We start from the raw sequence: 18,176 nt of genomic DNA on the forward strand, positions 1-18,176 counted from the left end.
TATAGCGGAGCAGGTTATATTTGCTCGTATGTGGTATTTATTTTGTTCACAAGTTCACGATCGTACAGCCAGGCTACAGAGCTCCAGGAACCCCTATGCCAAGCCGAGCTGCATCACATTGTGGCCAGCCCATTGGTTGTGAATATCCAGTGTGTGTCGACCTCTATAGGACGAAGACTGGATGTGATGGTTGGTGCCAGACGTGGTGGTTAGCATCTTGGAAACAACTGCCCTACTGAGATTTTAAGGCATTATAGCCTCTAGAGTTTTCAGGGAATAAAAAATGTCCAGTGTGGCAGTTGTTGGGTGAAAACACAGAGGTCAGAGGAAAATGGCTACTGGTTCAAGCCACAGTAACAGCAAAGCCACTAAGAATTCAGGCTGTTCTGGAGGCAAAAAGGATTCCTACCCGGTACCAGATTAGGCCACTTTATTAGGCTAGGCCTACCTAATAAAGTGGCCACTGAGTGTTCAATATTATAGCTCTTAGAAGAGATGACAAGTCTCATGATTTGTTTTATTGATGGTATAAAAGCATTACATACAGTGATTGAGCTGACACTTATCCAAAGCGACTTACAATAATTGCATTTAATGAAGTGCATCTCAAACAAGTGACTAAGTCTTGCACCAACATGGATTAAATAAATCCTGGTTCAGACTTGATCTATGATTAGTAAATCTAGGTTTAAACTGGTTTATAATTAATCAAAAATGTGTTGCACATCTTCATTTTAACCCTGGATTAGTTAAATTAACTTTAATGACAATGACAGTTGAGGACTTGTGGCATAGGAATGGACTAGAAGAAGAAGAATATTGGAAAATATTGTACAAGAGCAGCAGCTGAGCTGCCCGGCCCCTAATAATACAGTTATAATAAAGTTACTTAAAAACAGTCCACAGATTTCAGTAATGGTGTATTGGATTGGGAGTCCAACACCATAAAGGGGAATTTGGAGAATCCAGGAACTTTGTTGCAAGCAGCACCTTTGAAAAAACAGACAATTGTATCATAATATAGCAAAGACGACAAAAAAACTGCTAATTATTATTATTGCTGAAACCCTCACTGGGATTATTAAAGTATCTATTAAAGGCATACTGTAGTATGCCATTTTGGACTCTGAATCCCATTTGCGGTACAGTATGTCTAATATGAACCTGACACAGAGACCATAAATTCACTGATCGCTCAAGTATTGAGCTATTAAGACATTTTTGTCCAACTCAAATGTCTTTACAGGGGAAGTGGACGGGGCCACGGTCAATGAGACGGGAAGCTCCTGGTTTAATCTGACTTGGTCTCAGTATGCTGTCCTGTGAAATGTAGGCTATTTTCAAACCGAATGTTGAAACAACAGTTACATTTGAAACAGCTATTCTGCCAACTGCACAAGCACTGTAAACCCTTGGAGGAATATGTGTCGTCTCTACAAAGTAAAGAAGCTTAGAGTGGTAGTGCGGTCGACAAAATAGTTTTGCTTCAAATGTAACCCTTTCAACATTCGGTTTGGAAATAGCCTTCAGTAGTCTACATGCTCAGTAGAATCTTGGTTAGCAGTTACTTACTGACGATGTCTCATGAAGTGATTCATAATTGAGGGAATAAGGATACTCACCATAATGGCCTGTTGTGTTGGCACAGATGATAGCCCCAAAGAACGAGGGGTAATGCCCCTTGATCCTGGAGATGGCAATTTTGCAGGCAGCGGACGGATCTGTTCCTGTCCTCATCAGCTCCACGGCCAAGTAACTGTGTGTACGATCAAAACGGACACTTGTGGTTTGTTGTTCATTATAACATGCAGACATCTGCAGTCTCAGCTTTCTCAACGGTAGCCACGGCACTGTCGAAAGCGGTAGTCATATTGTGGACAAATCGTATGGCACACACCTAGGCAGGAAGCGCATCATGACATCTCCATCTCCTGTGGCCACCGCCCCTCCTGCCATGCTGTCAGCGTAGGCACCAGCTCCAGCGATGGGCGAGTCTCCAACACGACTACAGGGTGTGTTACGGAGACCAGGATTGTCAAATTACACTGCTCTAAACAGGTCAAACAAACTAGTAGACATTGCTTTCATTTTTGTATGCATAAATATGGATTGTTTAACATTTTGATGTACATATTCCAGTACATACGTACCCTGATACTTTGTGGCTCGCTCCATTGGTAGATGTTCCTACTGCCACATGACCATCCTTATCAATTACAATCATTCCTATTTTATGGAAAAGAGGCAGATTGAATTTCTGCAAATCAATCTAATGTTAAACAATAGAACTATAAAACAACACAAATATTTGCTTCATTTTCACACCATATATTTTCTCAAGAATACAATACAAAACCAATCATGAACTTTAGCCTACCAATAGTATCATGTGCATGTATGTCAATTTGAGGTTTTCTCTTTTTCTGCTTCAGTATGGATCTGGGCTTGTATGGTCCGCATGACTTTGACGGATCAGGAAAAACATTCTGTTGAAATAAAGAGTGCAGGATATTGCATGTCAGTATGTTACCATTTTAAACTATTCTCTTGGGGGGAGGGGGGGCTTTTGCCCTGAATTCTGGACCTTTGGTCGTGAGGGGGGGTTCGTTCGATCCACCCGACCCCCCCCTGGCTACGGGCCTGTAGTATGTAGGGGTTGGTCATTTCTCCGCGTGAGACTTATCTTAACTTATCTTAACTTCTGAGCGTGAGAAGTATCTGAAATGCGTGTCTCATGCTCAATGCGTGAGACTTGGCAGCCCTGAACACATAAAAGGTCATATAAAACGAAATGCAAAAAAAACAAACGTTTAAAACATAATGCAGGAAAAAAAATAAATACAGGAATAAAAGTTAGAGTGCAGTGTATGAATGAATAATTATTTGATTTAATAAAAAGCAGCGGCAAAAAGTCATAGGAAGCATAAAGACCTGAAGCGTTAGTCTAGCTTACAGTAGCTGCAATCACTTTCTTGTCTTTGAAATCGAGAGTTTAACATGTTTTTGAAAGATTTTTCAAGTTGCCCACCCACATCCATTGTATGACCAAAACGGTGGTAGAGCAATTATCAGACTTTCTCAAAAGTGCTAGTTTTGTCAACGTTTTGATCTGAACCATTGTATATGCATGAGTAACCTTAAAACAGGGCTAAACATGCATTTTCCATTCACTACTCCTTTAACATTATTTGCAGTCAGTTCTGATATTTAAGAAGAAAATACATATTTTGATGTCACCATTTCCAACCACATCCGAAGCACCTTAATCTCTCCCGACTACTAGTACCGAGCTCGGAGGCAATATATGCAGGGTACCCGAGGACATGGCAGCGTCATATTTCTACAGGGCTTTGACTGTGCCAACGCTACCAGCATGTTGGGATCAACAATAGTCTCTTTCAGACAGCCGTCTCTGCATAATTCATACATCAGTCTGTTTTATTCATAGATTTTAAAGAAAGAAGGTGGTGCAGGCTACTTATAGTTTTCAGGCAAATCATGGTAAAGCCATTCGACAATAGGGATCGAAAGAGTGCTTCATTGTCAGACAGATTAGATGATAGAGCAGACACACACACATGGGGTGTACCAATGATTGAAATGCAGAGATTTTGAGTTGCCATTGAATCAATTGAATACCCTAAATCTTATGATACGCTTACACCATTATCAATCTGTCCAACAAATATTTCACACTGCAATGCTTGCAAGAGCTTAGCAACATCATATGCATGTACTGTAGAAAGGTAGACTAAGCTTAGCAACATCATATGCATGTACTGTAGAAAGGTAGACTAAGCTTAGCAACATCATATGCATGTACTGTAGAAAGGTAGACTAAGCTTAGCAACATCATATGCATGTACTGTAGAAAGGTAGACTAAGAGCTTAGCAACATCATATGCATGTACTGTAGAAAGGTAGACAGAGCTGAAAAAGCACACACCTTCCTGTAATTGGGTTGGCAGTTGTCCTTGAGCCACTGTGTGAATATACTGATGGATCTGTTAGTCGTCAGGTCTTCTGCGTTGAATCCCATATTCTCTGCAAAACGGGATGCTGTGTACAACACAGAAATATCAAAAACCAAGAAAGTTAAGCCTATTTATACTACTGATAGGTAAATTACACCACATATCACATTTTTGGTAGATCATTACATTTGTGTCCATTCAGTCCTTTCTGAATGTTAATTATTAAGATCATTAGATGTCATTTGGTGTCAAGAGTTAAGCCTTATTTACTAACTCAATGGCCTAAATCCTGCAGTACCTGACTCTCCTACTAGGAATGTGTGCTTAGTGTGTTCCATCACAGCTCTGGCAACTCCAATAGCGTTCTTGATTCTCCTCAAGTCTGCGATGGCCCCCACTTCCATCGTACCACTACAGCCAAAGACAGTCAGTTCATTACAGGTGACTGCACAAGATTGTCATGCAAAAAAGGAAGACGCCTACAATCCCTGAGCCATTATATGGCTATAATTGCCTTGCAATGGAGTTTGGGCCGATTCTGTTCCAATTCCCCTTAAATTGGAAAAAGTCACAAACAACAATGGCAGCTGAACATGTCCTCTACTTGGAACTCTGTTGGGCATGGGGTTTGAATTAGATTCTTGTAAAGCAGTTTGTGCCCCCCAGAAGAATTTCCAAGCACAGGAGACTTCCCTGCTTAATCCTACCTTAAAGGAGTAACATGATGGTTGAAAGTGACACTTGCCAGTTTTCTTTAGGCACCAACAAAACACATGCATTTTTTATTCAGTCACTCTTTTTTTATTCAGTCATTTAAATGGATTTGAAAAAGCTTATTTTTCTAAGCCTAAATTTCCCATTGTAAAAGTTCACCCAAACTATCTGGTCATGGTAATGAGAACTGTCAATTAAAGGTGCAGTATGCGATTTCCTGTTAGGAAAAATCGGGTGTAGGGATGAGCCCTACCTTTTGGCTAAACAGCCTCAGATTGAGTTCCTGTCTACTGCCTGCCTACTCCTAAACTGTCATCTGGCGGATGGAACCTTGTCTTGATCAGATCTCAAATGTGAACGAACGGCCCCAGACTACCAGTGCCTTCAGGCCTCCCTCCAAAGACACTCCTCCAAACTGAGGGAAAACAAATGACATTCGCTAGGCAGGTAGGTAGGCTGACAATCATTTCAAGTTGGCAACTCAAAATGATTGGACACACAGATTATGGATTTATTTCATTTTAGTAGAGTACTTTATTAATTGCTCTCGGGATGTAATGAGAATTGCAAAAGATAACAAAAAGTGCTTGAGCCAAACTGCAAGGGTGCTCCACCTTTAACCATGACTGACAGGCCGTGCCCTCGCTCCACACATTGTTGTTTGTCAAGTTTTACTTGCTTGACATGACTTGCCAAAATATTTGGCCTTTTCAGTTTCATGGGAGACAGACTACAAATAGGGTTAAATGTAAGGTAACTTCACGTTACTTGATTGCTTTTTGCCTGTACATCGGCGTACAAGTGTGGGAGGTGCCAAATTTCCCCCGGGGGTCAATAAAGTCAGTAAGTAAGCAAGCATGCATGTATGTATGTATGCATGCATCTATCTATCTAGCTCCCCTCTATTGCATCAAACGATGCAAACTCAAGTAAAAGTTGGAGAGAAGATTCTGTTGTTATAATCAATCCAGCCGACTCATGTTTATACAGTTTGTAGTCTACATTTGTTCTACATAGACTAAATACAATGGATGTGAAAAAAGCTCTGCCAACTTGTGAAAAAGCAATGCAGCATCCTGCTGCTTACCAACACGCTGGATTTGAGTGAGCCATTAACCGCGCAAACAAACATGAAGGCTCATTTCAGTCAATGCAGGCAAAATGCATAGTCGGCTGTTTTTGCCAAATATTTTCATTGTTGTTCTGTATCACTCAATTTAATATGACTATGGAATGACCAGCCCTCATTCAGAAGTGGTTTCTTGTTCAAGTAGGCTACAACAAATATCTATGTATTCAATGGCCTATGGTTTGCCTAATGACTTTTGATTTTCTTCAGCACTAGGCCTAGGTATTTTTTTTACTCCCAAAATATGAATATGAATTATGAGCTCATACAACCACTGAATCTTTTGTGGCAAACGCAATACCTGCTCTTAAAACTAGCTAGTTAAGATAGCAGCAGACAAGCTAATCCAGCACAAATTGGTGCATCGAAAATTCACCAGAATGCAGGAAAGGAAGCATTTCACTCAAAATGTATTGGGGGAGGACCCCCAGACCCCCGCTTAATGTGTCCTCCGCCATGTAGCACCCCCTCCCACAAAATGGTTCTATTTTGCGTGTGTACCCAAAGTGGTCAACACAGCCTGTGGTAGCCTGCCCAAGGTGGTCAACATACAGGTGAGATCGAGTCCCTGTGCAATCATCTTCAGCAAAAACAGAGCTCTGTCAATGTCTGGTCACAGACCGGAGACTACCATTATCAATAATGTCACCTTATGAAAGGTCCATCAAGTTCATTACTAGGGATGGGAATTGATAAGATTTTAGCGATTCCGATTCCATTTTTGATTCTGCTTATCGATCCGATTCCTTATCGATTCTCTTATCGATTCTCATTGGGCAAAAAAGAGTACAAACATGTTTATTAACATTAATTTGTACTACTTTGAACATGCCAATTACAGTGCTGTTTTTTAGGTGTATTCACCTTGAACTAAAAATAACTGACATAAACAAATCAGTATTTTTTCTGACCGACCAGGCCACCAGCCTGACTCTGAATGGCATCATCTAAATTACATGGATGGAAATGGAGATTATTCATATAGTGAAAGCTGGTTTACACAATTAAACAAATGGCACTAACACAATAGACAGGGACTCTGGAGGAGTTTACCTTCGACTACACTAACGTTAGCTGCGCTGCTGTCGTCACTCCGGAGCGCATCAAAAACGTGATATTCCTGCAAAGGTATCACATGCTGTGTGGCCAAATGTTTTTTGCATATTTGTAGTGTTTTCCCCCTTTGATGATATAGGTTTTTGCAAGCATTGCAAGTGGCCGTGTTGTCATCTTGTCGCGTGAAATGTAACCACACTTTCGAACGTTTATGCCTAGATGACATGTTGCTGGTTTCTTCTACCGCGGTCTAATAAAACCATGGATGAATAAAACAAAACAAGGCAGTGTGCGTGTGACGACATTGCGCATGTGCAGCAACGACAGGAATCGATAGCGGAATCGTTAGGGAGGCCCGAGTGCCTCCACGCATATACGTTATTTTCATCATAGCCTACTGTAACTTATGTTGTATGATGCCGTCTAGAAATGACGTTTGGAGGCGATGGACAAACGTCGAATTCTGAAGTCTGCCAAGTGAGACCAGGTTGGTCAGAGTAATGGGACGTGGGACGAATGGGTTACGAATGGGTTTAATATGGTCGGAACAACGGGACGTCCAAACAATGAGACATCGGAATAATGGGTAATTTTCGGAACATTGAGTGGTCGGAATAATGGGATGTCGGAATTATGGGCAGCCCGGCCCCCCCCATTGTGTCCGGACCTTTACAATGGTTGGGTGTCCCTCCCTGATGGAGAGACGTAACTTGCACTGGCATCTATACATATACAGTACAAGGCTATTATTGGTGAACTCCCACAATACCTTTCCACACTGAACTGGTCGGTCAGATCCCATCGCACTCGTTCCAAAGACTGGTTCACTCTACAGGTCCCTAGAACTTGCACTGAGCTCTGGAAGACCGCTTTTATTTTCTCTGCCCCCAACACATGGAACAATCTACTCCCTTAAACTCAATACACTGGTTATCCACTTGTCCATTTAGGTCTTTAATCACCATAACCATAACACAATCTGCAACTGTTTTTAAAATCACTTTTGGTTATTGTATTGCTTGTAGCCTACTTGCAAATTGTTTAGAATTATTGAATGCTTGTTTCTTAATGTTTTTGTTTTGTTTGTTATTGTTGCCCTGAGCTCTGCACTTTTGTGTGATATTCTGTTCTCTCTACGTCATTGTAAATGAGAGCTTGCTCTCAATTGACTATAAAGCTTGAATGAAAGCAAAACTAGCTAGCTAACATTAGGGTTACAATCATGGATGAGACTCACCCATCCATGATCATGGCGTCCAGGGTGGTCTCTCCGGTCTCGTCGGGGCTCCCTCCGAAGCCCACGCTCCCGTCACACTGCTCGGCCTCGCAGCGGGCACAGCCCCTCTCCACCGCGTCCAGCACCGAGCCCCCATCCTCCAGGGCCCTCCATGCTGGAGAGAAACTCAGCACCATCAAATGGGTGATCTGCAAACTTTTAGTTGTCTATAAACTGTTCTTAGCCGGTAGACAAACATACTCCAGGAGCTTGCTCGATCGCCTTGTTGAGAGGGGTCAGGGAAGAATTTTTACAGCTCACTTATCTGGCCCCCGGGTGATTACTGTTTTGTTGCTTCCCTCTGGAATATGTAGGGGTGGGTCGTATGCCCTCCTCCCTTGTTCTCTGTAAAGCGCATTGTGTTGCCTCTGGGTATGAAATGCGCTATACAAATAAAGCTTTGATTGATTGATATAACTTTTGCGCATCATTGTCTAAAACAACAGCACCAATTGGAGTTGTTCTTTGACCTCAAGGACTCTCATTAATAGTGAACAGTGTGCCAGACCACCATTTGGTCATGATCCCCTTGGCTTGCAGGGAGGATTAGAATGCCAACTGGTGACATACATGGAACAGCTTGCAATTTGAAAACAATGCCAAGATCATTTCATTCTTAGGGGAAGGCTGTCTCCTTTCCTCAATCCCTCATTGGGAAAGATGATTTGGTTGTTGAGACCGTGTTGAGACATCCTACTGTTGTCGTAACATCATAAATCGTTATCAATTCAATTTATAAAACAGGTGATTCCGACCGTGCAAATGTGATTGGTTGAGAGGCCATATGGCGTTATTTAACTTATATCACTGTTTAAATAACGCAATAAAACACCCTTTGGGCACAATTGTTTTATCTAGAACGATTAGATGGCAAAGTTTAAATTCGTGAAATGTAAATTAGGAATACTACCTGCAGCTGTGGCATTTTTGAAGGGCCACGTATTGATAACAAGAGGTAGTGTTGCATGTCCACACGGCAACAGAAGAATATAAAGCAAGGATGTGATCATGTTCCCAGTTAGGAGGCAAGGTTTGCACACTTTGGATGAGATAATAAACTAAACTGTCACAATGTAACGTTAATACCGCTCTGAGTCTATTCTACCCGATCAGATATCTCTAGTTAGGTCCACGGCAATTGGACTGAATAGGCCTGCTGTCTTCAAATCAGTTAATGTAGAGAATGTGTCTCGTTCAGAAATAATAGTTTTGTGAGAATGTTACATAAGTATTCGGATCTATTTCCTTGTTTTGTCACATGACTAGTGGAGTGTGGGAGGAGTAGTGAGAGGAATCCTATTGGTCATTATTAAAGGGACAGTGCATTCATCTCTATCATGTCCTTGATTAAATACAACAAATAAGATAGAGGAGTTGATTTGATGATCTAAAACAAACCAAAACATTTTAACAAATGTTTTTGTTAAAATGGAGCAACACACCTTATTTTGGAATGAATGAGAAATGCTATTCTACGGAAACAGGATCTCCATTCATTGTAGGTCTAGTTGGTGATTGGGCATGCCTGTACACATACAATAATCACTATCTGGGGCCCTACTCTTCATGTACAGTACTAACAATCATATGAGATGTAACACCTGAATTCGAATTTACTGTGACAGAAAATGAATTATACTGAATTACAAGGCCAAGATAAATCTATCGTATGGATGTGACCGTCTGTGAGCTATGTAAATGTTATTCAGCGATACTTTCACTTCTTTGTCTGGTTTTGTGACTCATTCACACATAGCTTTGGTGCGACTCAGATCATGCTGTGATTGTAATATTGGAATCTCAACTTTTAGGATTAATATAGCTCGGAAGAAGAGTCAAAGTTTCTTGAGAACAGAACAGTTTTGATCTTGTTTCTTACAAAACAAGTACAAAGCACATGCCAGACAGGAAATGTAACAAGATGATATAGTATAACCTTGAGAAGTCAACTCTAGTGTATCCTGTTTTCCATTATTCATATGGGAAATACATTTGTACTCATATTTTATTCATTGGTCTTTCCTTAAAAAAAAAAGTCATGATTCCAAGGTGTCAGATGGACAAGGAGAGAAAGCATTTAGAATGGCACTGCAGTCATAAGCATCACAAACTAATACATGTCACACAACTGAATATGAGAACAATATATATATATACTCTAATTATGATTATTTTAATGAATGAACATTCCCTCATTGAAAATGCTGATATATTAGATGGCAAAGTTTAAATGCGTGAAGACTTCAGTTTGTTATAAGTTGAAGTCTGGAAACTTTTTAAACTTTGTATGTTTCTAGGCCACTAAAACCAAAAGTTAAGTTATCACAGAAACATTTGGGGTGAACTTTTGAACCTTAAAGGGGCCGCCAACGTTAAACTGATATGTAGAGTGCCCTCATGAGGCACTGAAGGGATGTTCAAGCAAGATTTTTTTTTTTGTGGGGGTTGGATACGTTATATTGTTCATTACAGTATGCTCAAGAGACTTCTTAATTTCATTTTTCAACATCAAAGTCAGTTGGTTCTTTTTAATCTCAGATCATTGGGTCCGAAACAGATGGTGAGATAAGTCATGACGCCCGCCTTTGTAACACATTCACCAACTGAGAGGTTCAGGGGTAGCGTTTCAAAGGAAGCAGCCTATGTGGGCGCCAGCTAGTCCAATAGCTGCCCGAATCGAACAACAAAAAATCTAATTTTAACGGCTGGCATTGGAATGAGAACCGTAAATAACAGATCTGGCTTCAAAGAAAGTAAAAACCCATGCTATCAAACGCATCAGTTAACGATGTATAACGATGTAGGGTGAAATGATGAGGAAAAAGACGGTAGGCACAAAACCAAAGTTATAGGCGACTTGTCAAATAGTGCCAGTTAAGTCTAAATTGCTATTGCTATGCTGCTATAAAAAATACAAAAAAAAAAATTTACTCAGAGTTTCAATAGCCAACTGTCTGGAACAGTTGGGATGAGTTTGCTCTCTGCTCACATTTTAGCTGATGAGTCATGGTAGAATGATTCATTAAGTTAATAAATATTATTTGGTTGTATATTGATAACCTAGAACAGTGGTTCTCAAACTTCTTCTAATAATGTACCCCCTTTGAAATATTTTTTTTCAGCCAAGTACCCCCTGACCAGCGCAAAATCTTTTTGGTAGAAAAAAAACAAACCTATACAGTGTCTGTGTCTGATTTAAACAGCAACCTTGTAACTGAACACTTTAATGCTATGTCAAATGTTTGAAATTCAACATTTGACAAAGGCAGTTTTTAATTTATATATGCTATGTTTTTGTCCAGCATAGTCTCGGCCAATACAATAGTGGTTGTTTTTAGTTTTTATTGAACCTATTATATATATATATATATATATATCAGAGGAGGCTCGTCCATTGAGGTAGAGGAGGACAGTCTTCCTCAGTTTTTGGAGAGAAGAGAGGGATTACAATTTAAATATATGCATTTATTTATACTGTAATTAATATTTAATATTATCTCAGTTTTGTTCATAAACAGGTTTTCCCTATGGATAAAAACCAATTATTGAAATTCTAGAGCTCCAACAGTGACATCTATAACATGCAGCTGGAGGACCCATAGATATCTATGGAAGGGAGGCTAGCCTCCCTTGGGCGTGTCCCTTAGGGGTCTATCAATGCAATTTTTTTTCATGCTAATTTGTGATTGGCCAAAACTCTGAAAAATTACCGCAAGGGAGGACAGTACTCTGAACAGGATTTAATGATTTTGTTAGTCCAATCACATTCCAGATTCCAGATTTACCACAGTGAGGCCGATTGAGTCGGCGTTGATGTCTGTGTTTCTCTTCCCTGTGCCATTGGAGACTTGTTGTGTGTTCGTAGCTCCATAATATAATACATCCGAAAGTATTATGGGACATATTATACATCAAACTGTTCGTCTATTTGATTTGATTCTAGCCATCTAAATATCTAAGTTGACATACATACTTTTTGAGCTAGAGCCGTCTGAACATGACTGTTGTCACTGGCTGGCTATAACGTTAACATTAGCTACGAGGTGCACGTCAGGCTACGGCATAGGCAGGCTGCTGATTGGCTGGAGTCAGGCTACGGCATAGGCAGGCTGCTGATTGGCTGGAGTCAGGCTACGGCATAGGCAGGCTGCTGATTGGCTGGAGGCGCAAACTGTCGGCAACTCGTCTAAAACATTTATAGAGACTGGGTCGCAACACCGGATCAGAGAAATGCACTGAACAGCCTGGCTCCTGCTTGCGTGAGAATTGATCGCTTTGCGGTGCTTATTCCTCATCCAGTGATGGATGGGTGGATGGAAAACTGTCAACTGAATGTTCATGTTGTTCTGATAATTGTAGCTATAGCAACATAAGAGTGGCAGCTTTGACAGCAACCCAAATGAGCTCATCCCATAGCTGTACCATTGCTAGCTAGCCATGAGTGAACTGTTGGATACTGCATTTGCTGTGCAACGTATTCCATTGTCCAGTTGTCAAATCTATTTGCCAACAAACTGTTTGAGAGCCAGCACACCTCAGTGTCCCCTAATCAAAAACATTTTTCATATATCACCTAACCTCTCCAGCATCTCACCAATATCAATTATTTTCTCTCTTTAGAGAAGAGTACAATCCATTACAACAACTATTGCTTACGATGTTTTATTGTTGTTTTGTAATATTTTATCATCAATATGATAAATAAATGCTGCATGTAGTTAAAGAAAGTATTATGCAATTTTTCATATGTATATAAAATTTACTGTAAATCCACATTTCTTACTTCCATACTTTGACATATTTCTGCCTGAAACGGGCTGCAAAGACAGGACATACGTTTAGATGATTTCATTGGAACGGTATCAAGCGGGCGGGATATTCAACACTTGAGGATGCAGAGTAGTTGACGTTTTGATTGACAGGGTGGATGTCGTGAGATTATTGGCCTAAAATCTAAGGTACCTGTTGTCGTAATTGCACGTAAGGTACCGTTTTCCAGAAATTATATACTTTGATATAAGATTACAACAAAAGTAGAATTTTGTAAAAAATGTTGACATACATAATTGAATAGGTGAACACTATGACCAATTATGTGAACCAAAATGGGACAGAATGCTTTTTTCATTTCTGTGCTACTTTAAAGCTGATATTTCAAATAATAACTGACTGAGGGAAAGTGCCCCCAGGCGCCCACGGGCGGTTCGCCTCTTCCTCCTGTCCTCCTCAGTTTTTTGAGTCACCAGCTGCCACTGATATATATATATACCCTGTGCAGTACTCCAACGTACCCCTATTTGAGAACCACTGACCTAGAACATCCATGGTTGCCAGAGAAGGATATTTTTCTTAATTTTCTTCTTTAGTTCGCTAAAAAAATAATTAATAAATAAATGATTTTATTCAGAAAATATTCATAATAAACAACCATGTTTATATTGTGTCAATAAAGACATATGTTGTATTAATAAATATGCCTTAATTAATCTGTGGCGTTAAACGGCAGAGGGCCTAAGTCAAGTTTGATGCTAGGTGGCAGTACATTCACCTTTTCAGTCAGTTTGTGATTCCTTGAGGCTGCACAGTTGTTGGCCCCGCCCAGCGACTGCTGGCGGAGGGTATATTTTCGGTTGTGTGTGCTATATTTTGTTTGTTTATTCGTTCAGTCACATAGCAGGATTATACAAAAACTAACAGATTGATTTTCATGAAACTTGGTGGAGGGGTGTTTGAACGGGCCAAGTTTGAACACGTTCAATTTTGGTGCGGATCATTTGCCGATAACACAACATTTATCTTGAAATCCACATGCTGCAAACACATCCCACCCAACATAATTTTTAAATTATTATTAAAACAGACGTCAATCGGTCAATTTGCAGAGCCGAGCGGAGAGCTGAGGGGAGCGTCAGAGCAGCCTCTGCGTGGAGGGACAAGCAGCCAATGAAAATGAAGTGGGAGGGGCATTGAGCTAAACTGGCTTGGGAATCGTTGGCACGCCGCTGGAAGTGCTGTCCCATTTAATTCACGGCCCTGCACCCTCTGGCCCTTCCAGCTGACATCAATTAAGTGCTCAGGCCGCAAGTGCGAGGGGCCGCAAGGGTGGTTTGCGCACTCAGATTGGGATTCAGTTTATGGCCCTTTTCGAGTCCAGCTCCTCTTCCCTCGCCCTATGCACTCCCCCTCGGTTTGCGCGTTCACGCGGAGGCCGCGCCATCTTAAGTGCCATCCGAAACCAATTCGCGCCGAGTGGAAGTGGCTTATAACACTTATAACACCCTCGGTAGCGAGTCTGCACCAAGCCCCCAGGATTCGAAATCTAAAGTGAAGGCCTATTGAACCGCGCCATCTTGGCTAGATTTGTAGTCATTTTGCTATTTCCGGTGACTTTTGTACTTGCGCAGTTGAGCTTTTCTGTCCGACGCGCGTCCACGCACGTTCCCGGCTCTCCCCGCTATGATTTAGCAATGAAAACCGGCTTGCATATTAACCTGTTTTTGTCAAATATATCCATTGGAGAAATTATTTTTTCATCCAGGCATCTTAGTTTTAACAGGTTAAATATAACTGAACATGTTTTGTTTGCTAGTAGATGGTATTCATTCCGTTTGCGATAACGTTATTGCAGCCAGGCTAAATTCCTCCAGGGAGCCAGTGACCGGCGAGTTGAAGAGCTTCACTCCCCGCCAGCAGGAGCTTTGGCCGCGGCTACCGCATCTCGGAAAACCCGCTGAGTTCCTGGCTGCTATTTCACATTCGCCCTTGATCAATCCCAATACCGATCCATGGTAATAATGAATCAATCGTTCAGATCGGCAGTGCTGCATGCATGTTACAACATCATTGTTAGCTTTATTAACATAACCATAGCCTACATTTATCTCTCTAACGTTAGGCTATCCATCTTACACCAGTCGGCCATTCAATAGCTAGAAGTGGTCAACGCCAACGTTGACCGTGGACGCGCGTAGGACAGGAACTGCGCAAGTACAAAAGTCACCGGAAGGCCAGAAAAGCACAACTGCGCAAGTACAAAAGTCACCGGAAATGGTCAAATGACTACAAATTTGCCAAGATGGCGCGGTTCAATAGGGCTTCATTGTTGATAGCGGTCAGTGAATGGAGTGGCTGTATCCAGTTCTATTAATACATCCATGGTCTGCACCGATGCAGGCTCGATTCACATGTGCAGCTGTGTTTATTGTCCGAAATGGAAAACGCGCCGTACAAATGTAAGTTCCTCACAAATTATAGGACATTTGCATTGTATTTCGCATCAAATTCCGTTCTCCAGTTCAGAAAACGCTAGATTATGTTCATTAATTGTAATGTAAAGTGGTGGCTGGTGGATATTTACCAGGACTGTTGTTCAGACTAAACAGCTGATCAAACTGAGAATGGAAAATGAAAAGTTGTCCACAAAAAAACGAAACAGCACTAAAGAAGCTTGGGAGTAAGTTTTTTCACAGGTTTAGTCCATGAATGGCCTGCCACTCACCACAAAACACATCTTTTTACACGTAATGTAGACACTCAACCAACAAGCAACATTTCAGTGAGATATAGGACAAGTGATTTGTCTTTAGATAAATGCATCTTCTTCCAAACATTAAGCAAAGATTCACTTGTTCCATTGGCAGATTTCACTGATTAGGCCTACAACCAAAAACACCTTAATGTTTAAGATTCTTTGAAAGAAGATTAATTGTGTGATTGTATCCCATTACTAGGATTTGATAAATGATGTGTAGGACTACTACTTGGTAGGATGTGGAGTGATTGGAGGAGTCACACAGCACTGATTCTGACCAAAACATTTTAACCATCTTCCCGGACCAGGGAAAACCTGCTTTGTTTTAATGCAAATAAAAACAAAAATACAAACAAAGAATACACTATTAGCCTACAAATAATCGTGCTGAAGCAGCAGCGGTGGAAAAATGACAATTATTTTATTGACAATAGTCCTAATAATAATAATAATGAATTAGGGTAACGGTGAAAGGAATAGGTAAGAGTTCTTAAAATGATGTATAAATATAATTGAATGCCTTGGCCATATTGTAATTTGGATATTTCCACTTAGGACCTAGGTAGCTATCTGATATAGGCAATCCTCATAAGCTGTAACAAGGAAGATACGAACGATGCCTCTGCCGCTGCAAAGTGCTGTTGACGCGAAACCATGGTAACCGTTGTGGTTTGTGTTTCCTGTTTCCGCTGGAGTGAATCAAGGGAACTACATTCAGCTGTGAGGGGACTACAAAACGGAGTGCACTCGGTGACTGAGTGCGAGTGGGGAGGGACTGGATTCAGAAAGGGCCTATATGTCTATGGACACAACTACCTTGTGCACGCCACATGTTTGACCTAAAAGGTTTTTCATGACGCTTTTGCACCCGCCCCCAGAAAGATATTGACCAATGACAGCACTGAGCCTTTTCATGTGACTTGTGCTGCATTTGGACCAGAGTAAAGAAAGTGCTGTGAAAGCGAACCGCAGTAGCTGAGAAATGAAAACAATATCACTTTCGCTTTTGGTGCTCATCAATGGTGGTATTCATTCTGTTTCGAGCTCGGCGGGTTAGCCGCGAACTTCATGCCGCAGCGAGAGATCCCGTCTCTGGGTGGACAGCTGTTCAACTCGCCTGGGACCAGGTCCCCTGGAGCTATTTCGCCTGGCTGTCCATCGCGTTGTTGTGAACAGAATAAATACCACCTACTAGCAAACAAAACATGTTCAGTCACAATTATACTGTTAAAACTAAGATGCCTGGATAAAAAAATATGTTTTCCAACGGATATATTTGACAAAAGTAGATTAATAAGCAAGCCGTTTTTCATCGCTAACTCAGAGCGGGGAGAGCCATGAACGCAATCTGTTCGTGGACTACAAGAACGCGTCATTGATACCTTTGACTGCGCATGTCAAAGGTATCAGTGACGCATTTTTTTCAAAGATGGCGCGGTTCAATAGGGCTTCACTCTTTCGAGCAGTCAGTGAATGGAGTGACCCTATCCAGTTCTATTAATACATCCATGGTTCCAATGAGCGATAGTGGATATCATCAGCTCGCATATACTGTAGTTAGATGCTACAATAGACTAGCTCGTATCTAGATACACCGTCCATAACTTTAGAAATATGGTTCAGTGTGTTGTAAAGACCTGTAATAACAGGCAGTCGAGGCCAGGGTATCACGGGTCGTTCCATAGGTTTCCAAAGGATCCGGAGCGGGCGAAGCTATGGCTACTTGCTTTGAACATGGATCCCAACACACCGAGGGAGATGATCAACAAGCAGCGTATTTGCATAGATCATTCTGCACAAGATGACCAATACCAAAAAATGGATAGTAATCGAACCATGACAGTGTTTCTACCGGATACAGCCATCCCATCCATCGGCAGCGCACAGAAAAGTGAAACGGCTGCGGTAAGTGTTCTGTTATGGTTTCATCTAGCCCTGTTGTGACTTCAGATAATTCTCCATCTTTTGTCACGCGTTCCACCGCCATGGACCTCGAGAGCTCGATTTTCTAACATGCACTGCTCCTATTCCAAACGCCACCTCTCACCGAGTTGTATTGGGGGGGTTATTTCGTGACATTTGGAAAGTAGGCTAATCGTCCTAACCTGGTACCAGTGAATGCCGCTAAGCTAGGCTAATCGGTCCAGGTCTCGCCACTCCATATAGGCTCTTTGCACAAGCTCCACTACTTCCTGTAATTCTAAAGGCATATTTATTCCCTGTCCTATACTATTGGATGGAAGTGATTAATCAGGTGTGATCAGGTGTGCCGTACGGACACCAATTACCCCCCCGGTGAGTTTCTTGTCTTTGAAATCGAGGGTTTAACATGTTTTTGAATGATTTTTCAAGATGCCCATCCAGATCCATTGTATGACCAAAACGATGATAGAGCAATTATCAACTTTCTCGAAAATGCTAGTTTTGTCAACGTTTTGATCCGAATCATTGTATATGATCACAAGTAACCCTAAAACAGGGCTAAACATGCATTTT

The 18,176-nt window shown here is 41.2% G+C and overlaps 1 protein-coding gene across 1 annotated transcript; it reads right to left on the bottom strand.

The window, feature by feature from the left end:
• Positions 1-535: 535 nt before the first annotated feature.
• Positions 536-9,279, bottom strand: aga (aspartylglucosaminidase). The gene is made up of 9 exons (XM_084449076.1): positions 9,060-9,279; positions 8,111-8,264; positions 4,273-4,385; positions 3,947-4,059; positions 2,378-2,486; positions 2,151-2,226; positions 1,898-2,005; positions 1,623-1,756; positions 536-990 (listed from the first exon to the last, which is right to left on the bottom strand). Exons 1-9 carry the CDS (start codon positions 9,157-9,159, stop codon positions 890-892), a joined length of 1,008 nt encoding a protein of 335 aa, XP_084305202.1. The 5' UTR covers positions 9,160-9,279; the 3' UTR covers positions 536-889.
• Positions 9,280-18,176: the final 8,897 nt, after the last annotated feature.

Source organism: Borostomias antarcticus, assembly GCF_949987555.1.
Source record: "Borostomias antarcticus genome assembly, chromosome: 14".
NCBI lineage: Eukaryota > Metazoa > Chordata > Actinopteri > Stomiiformes > Stomiidae > Borostomias > Borostomias antarcticus.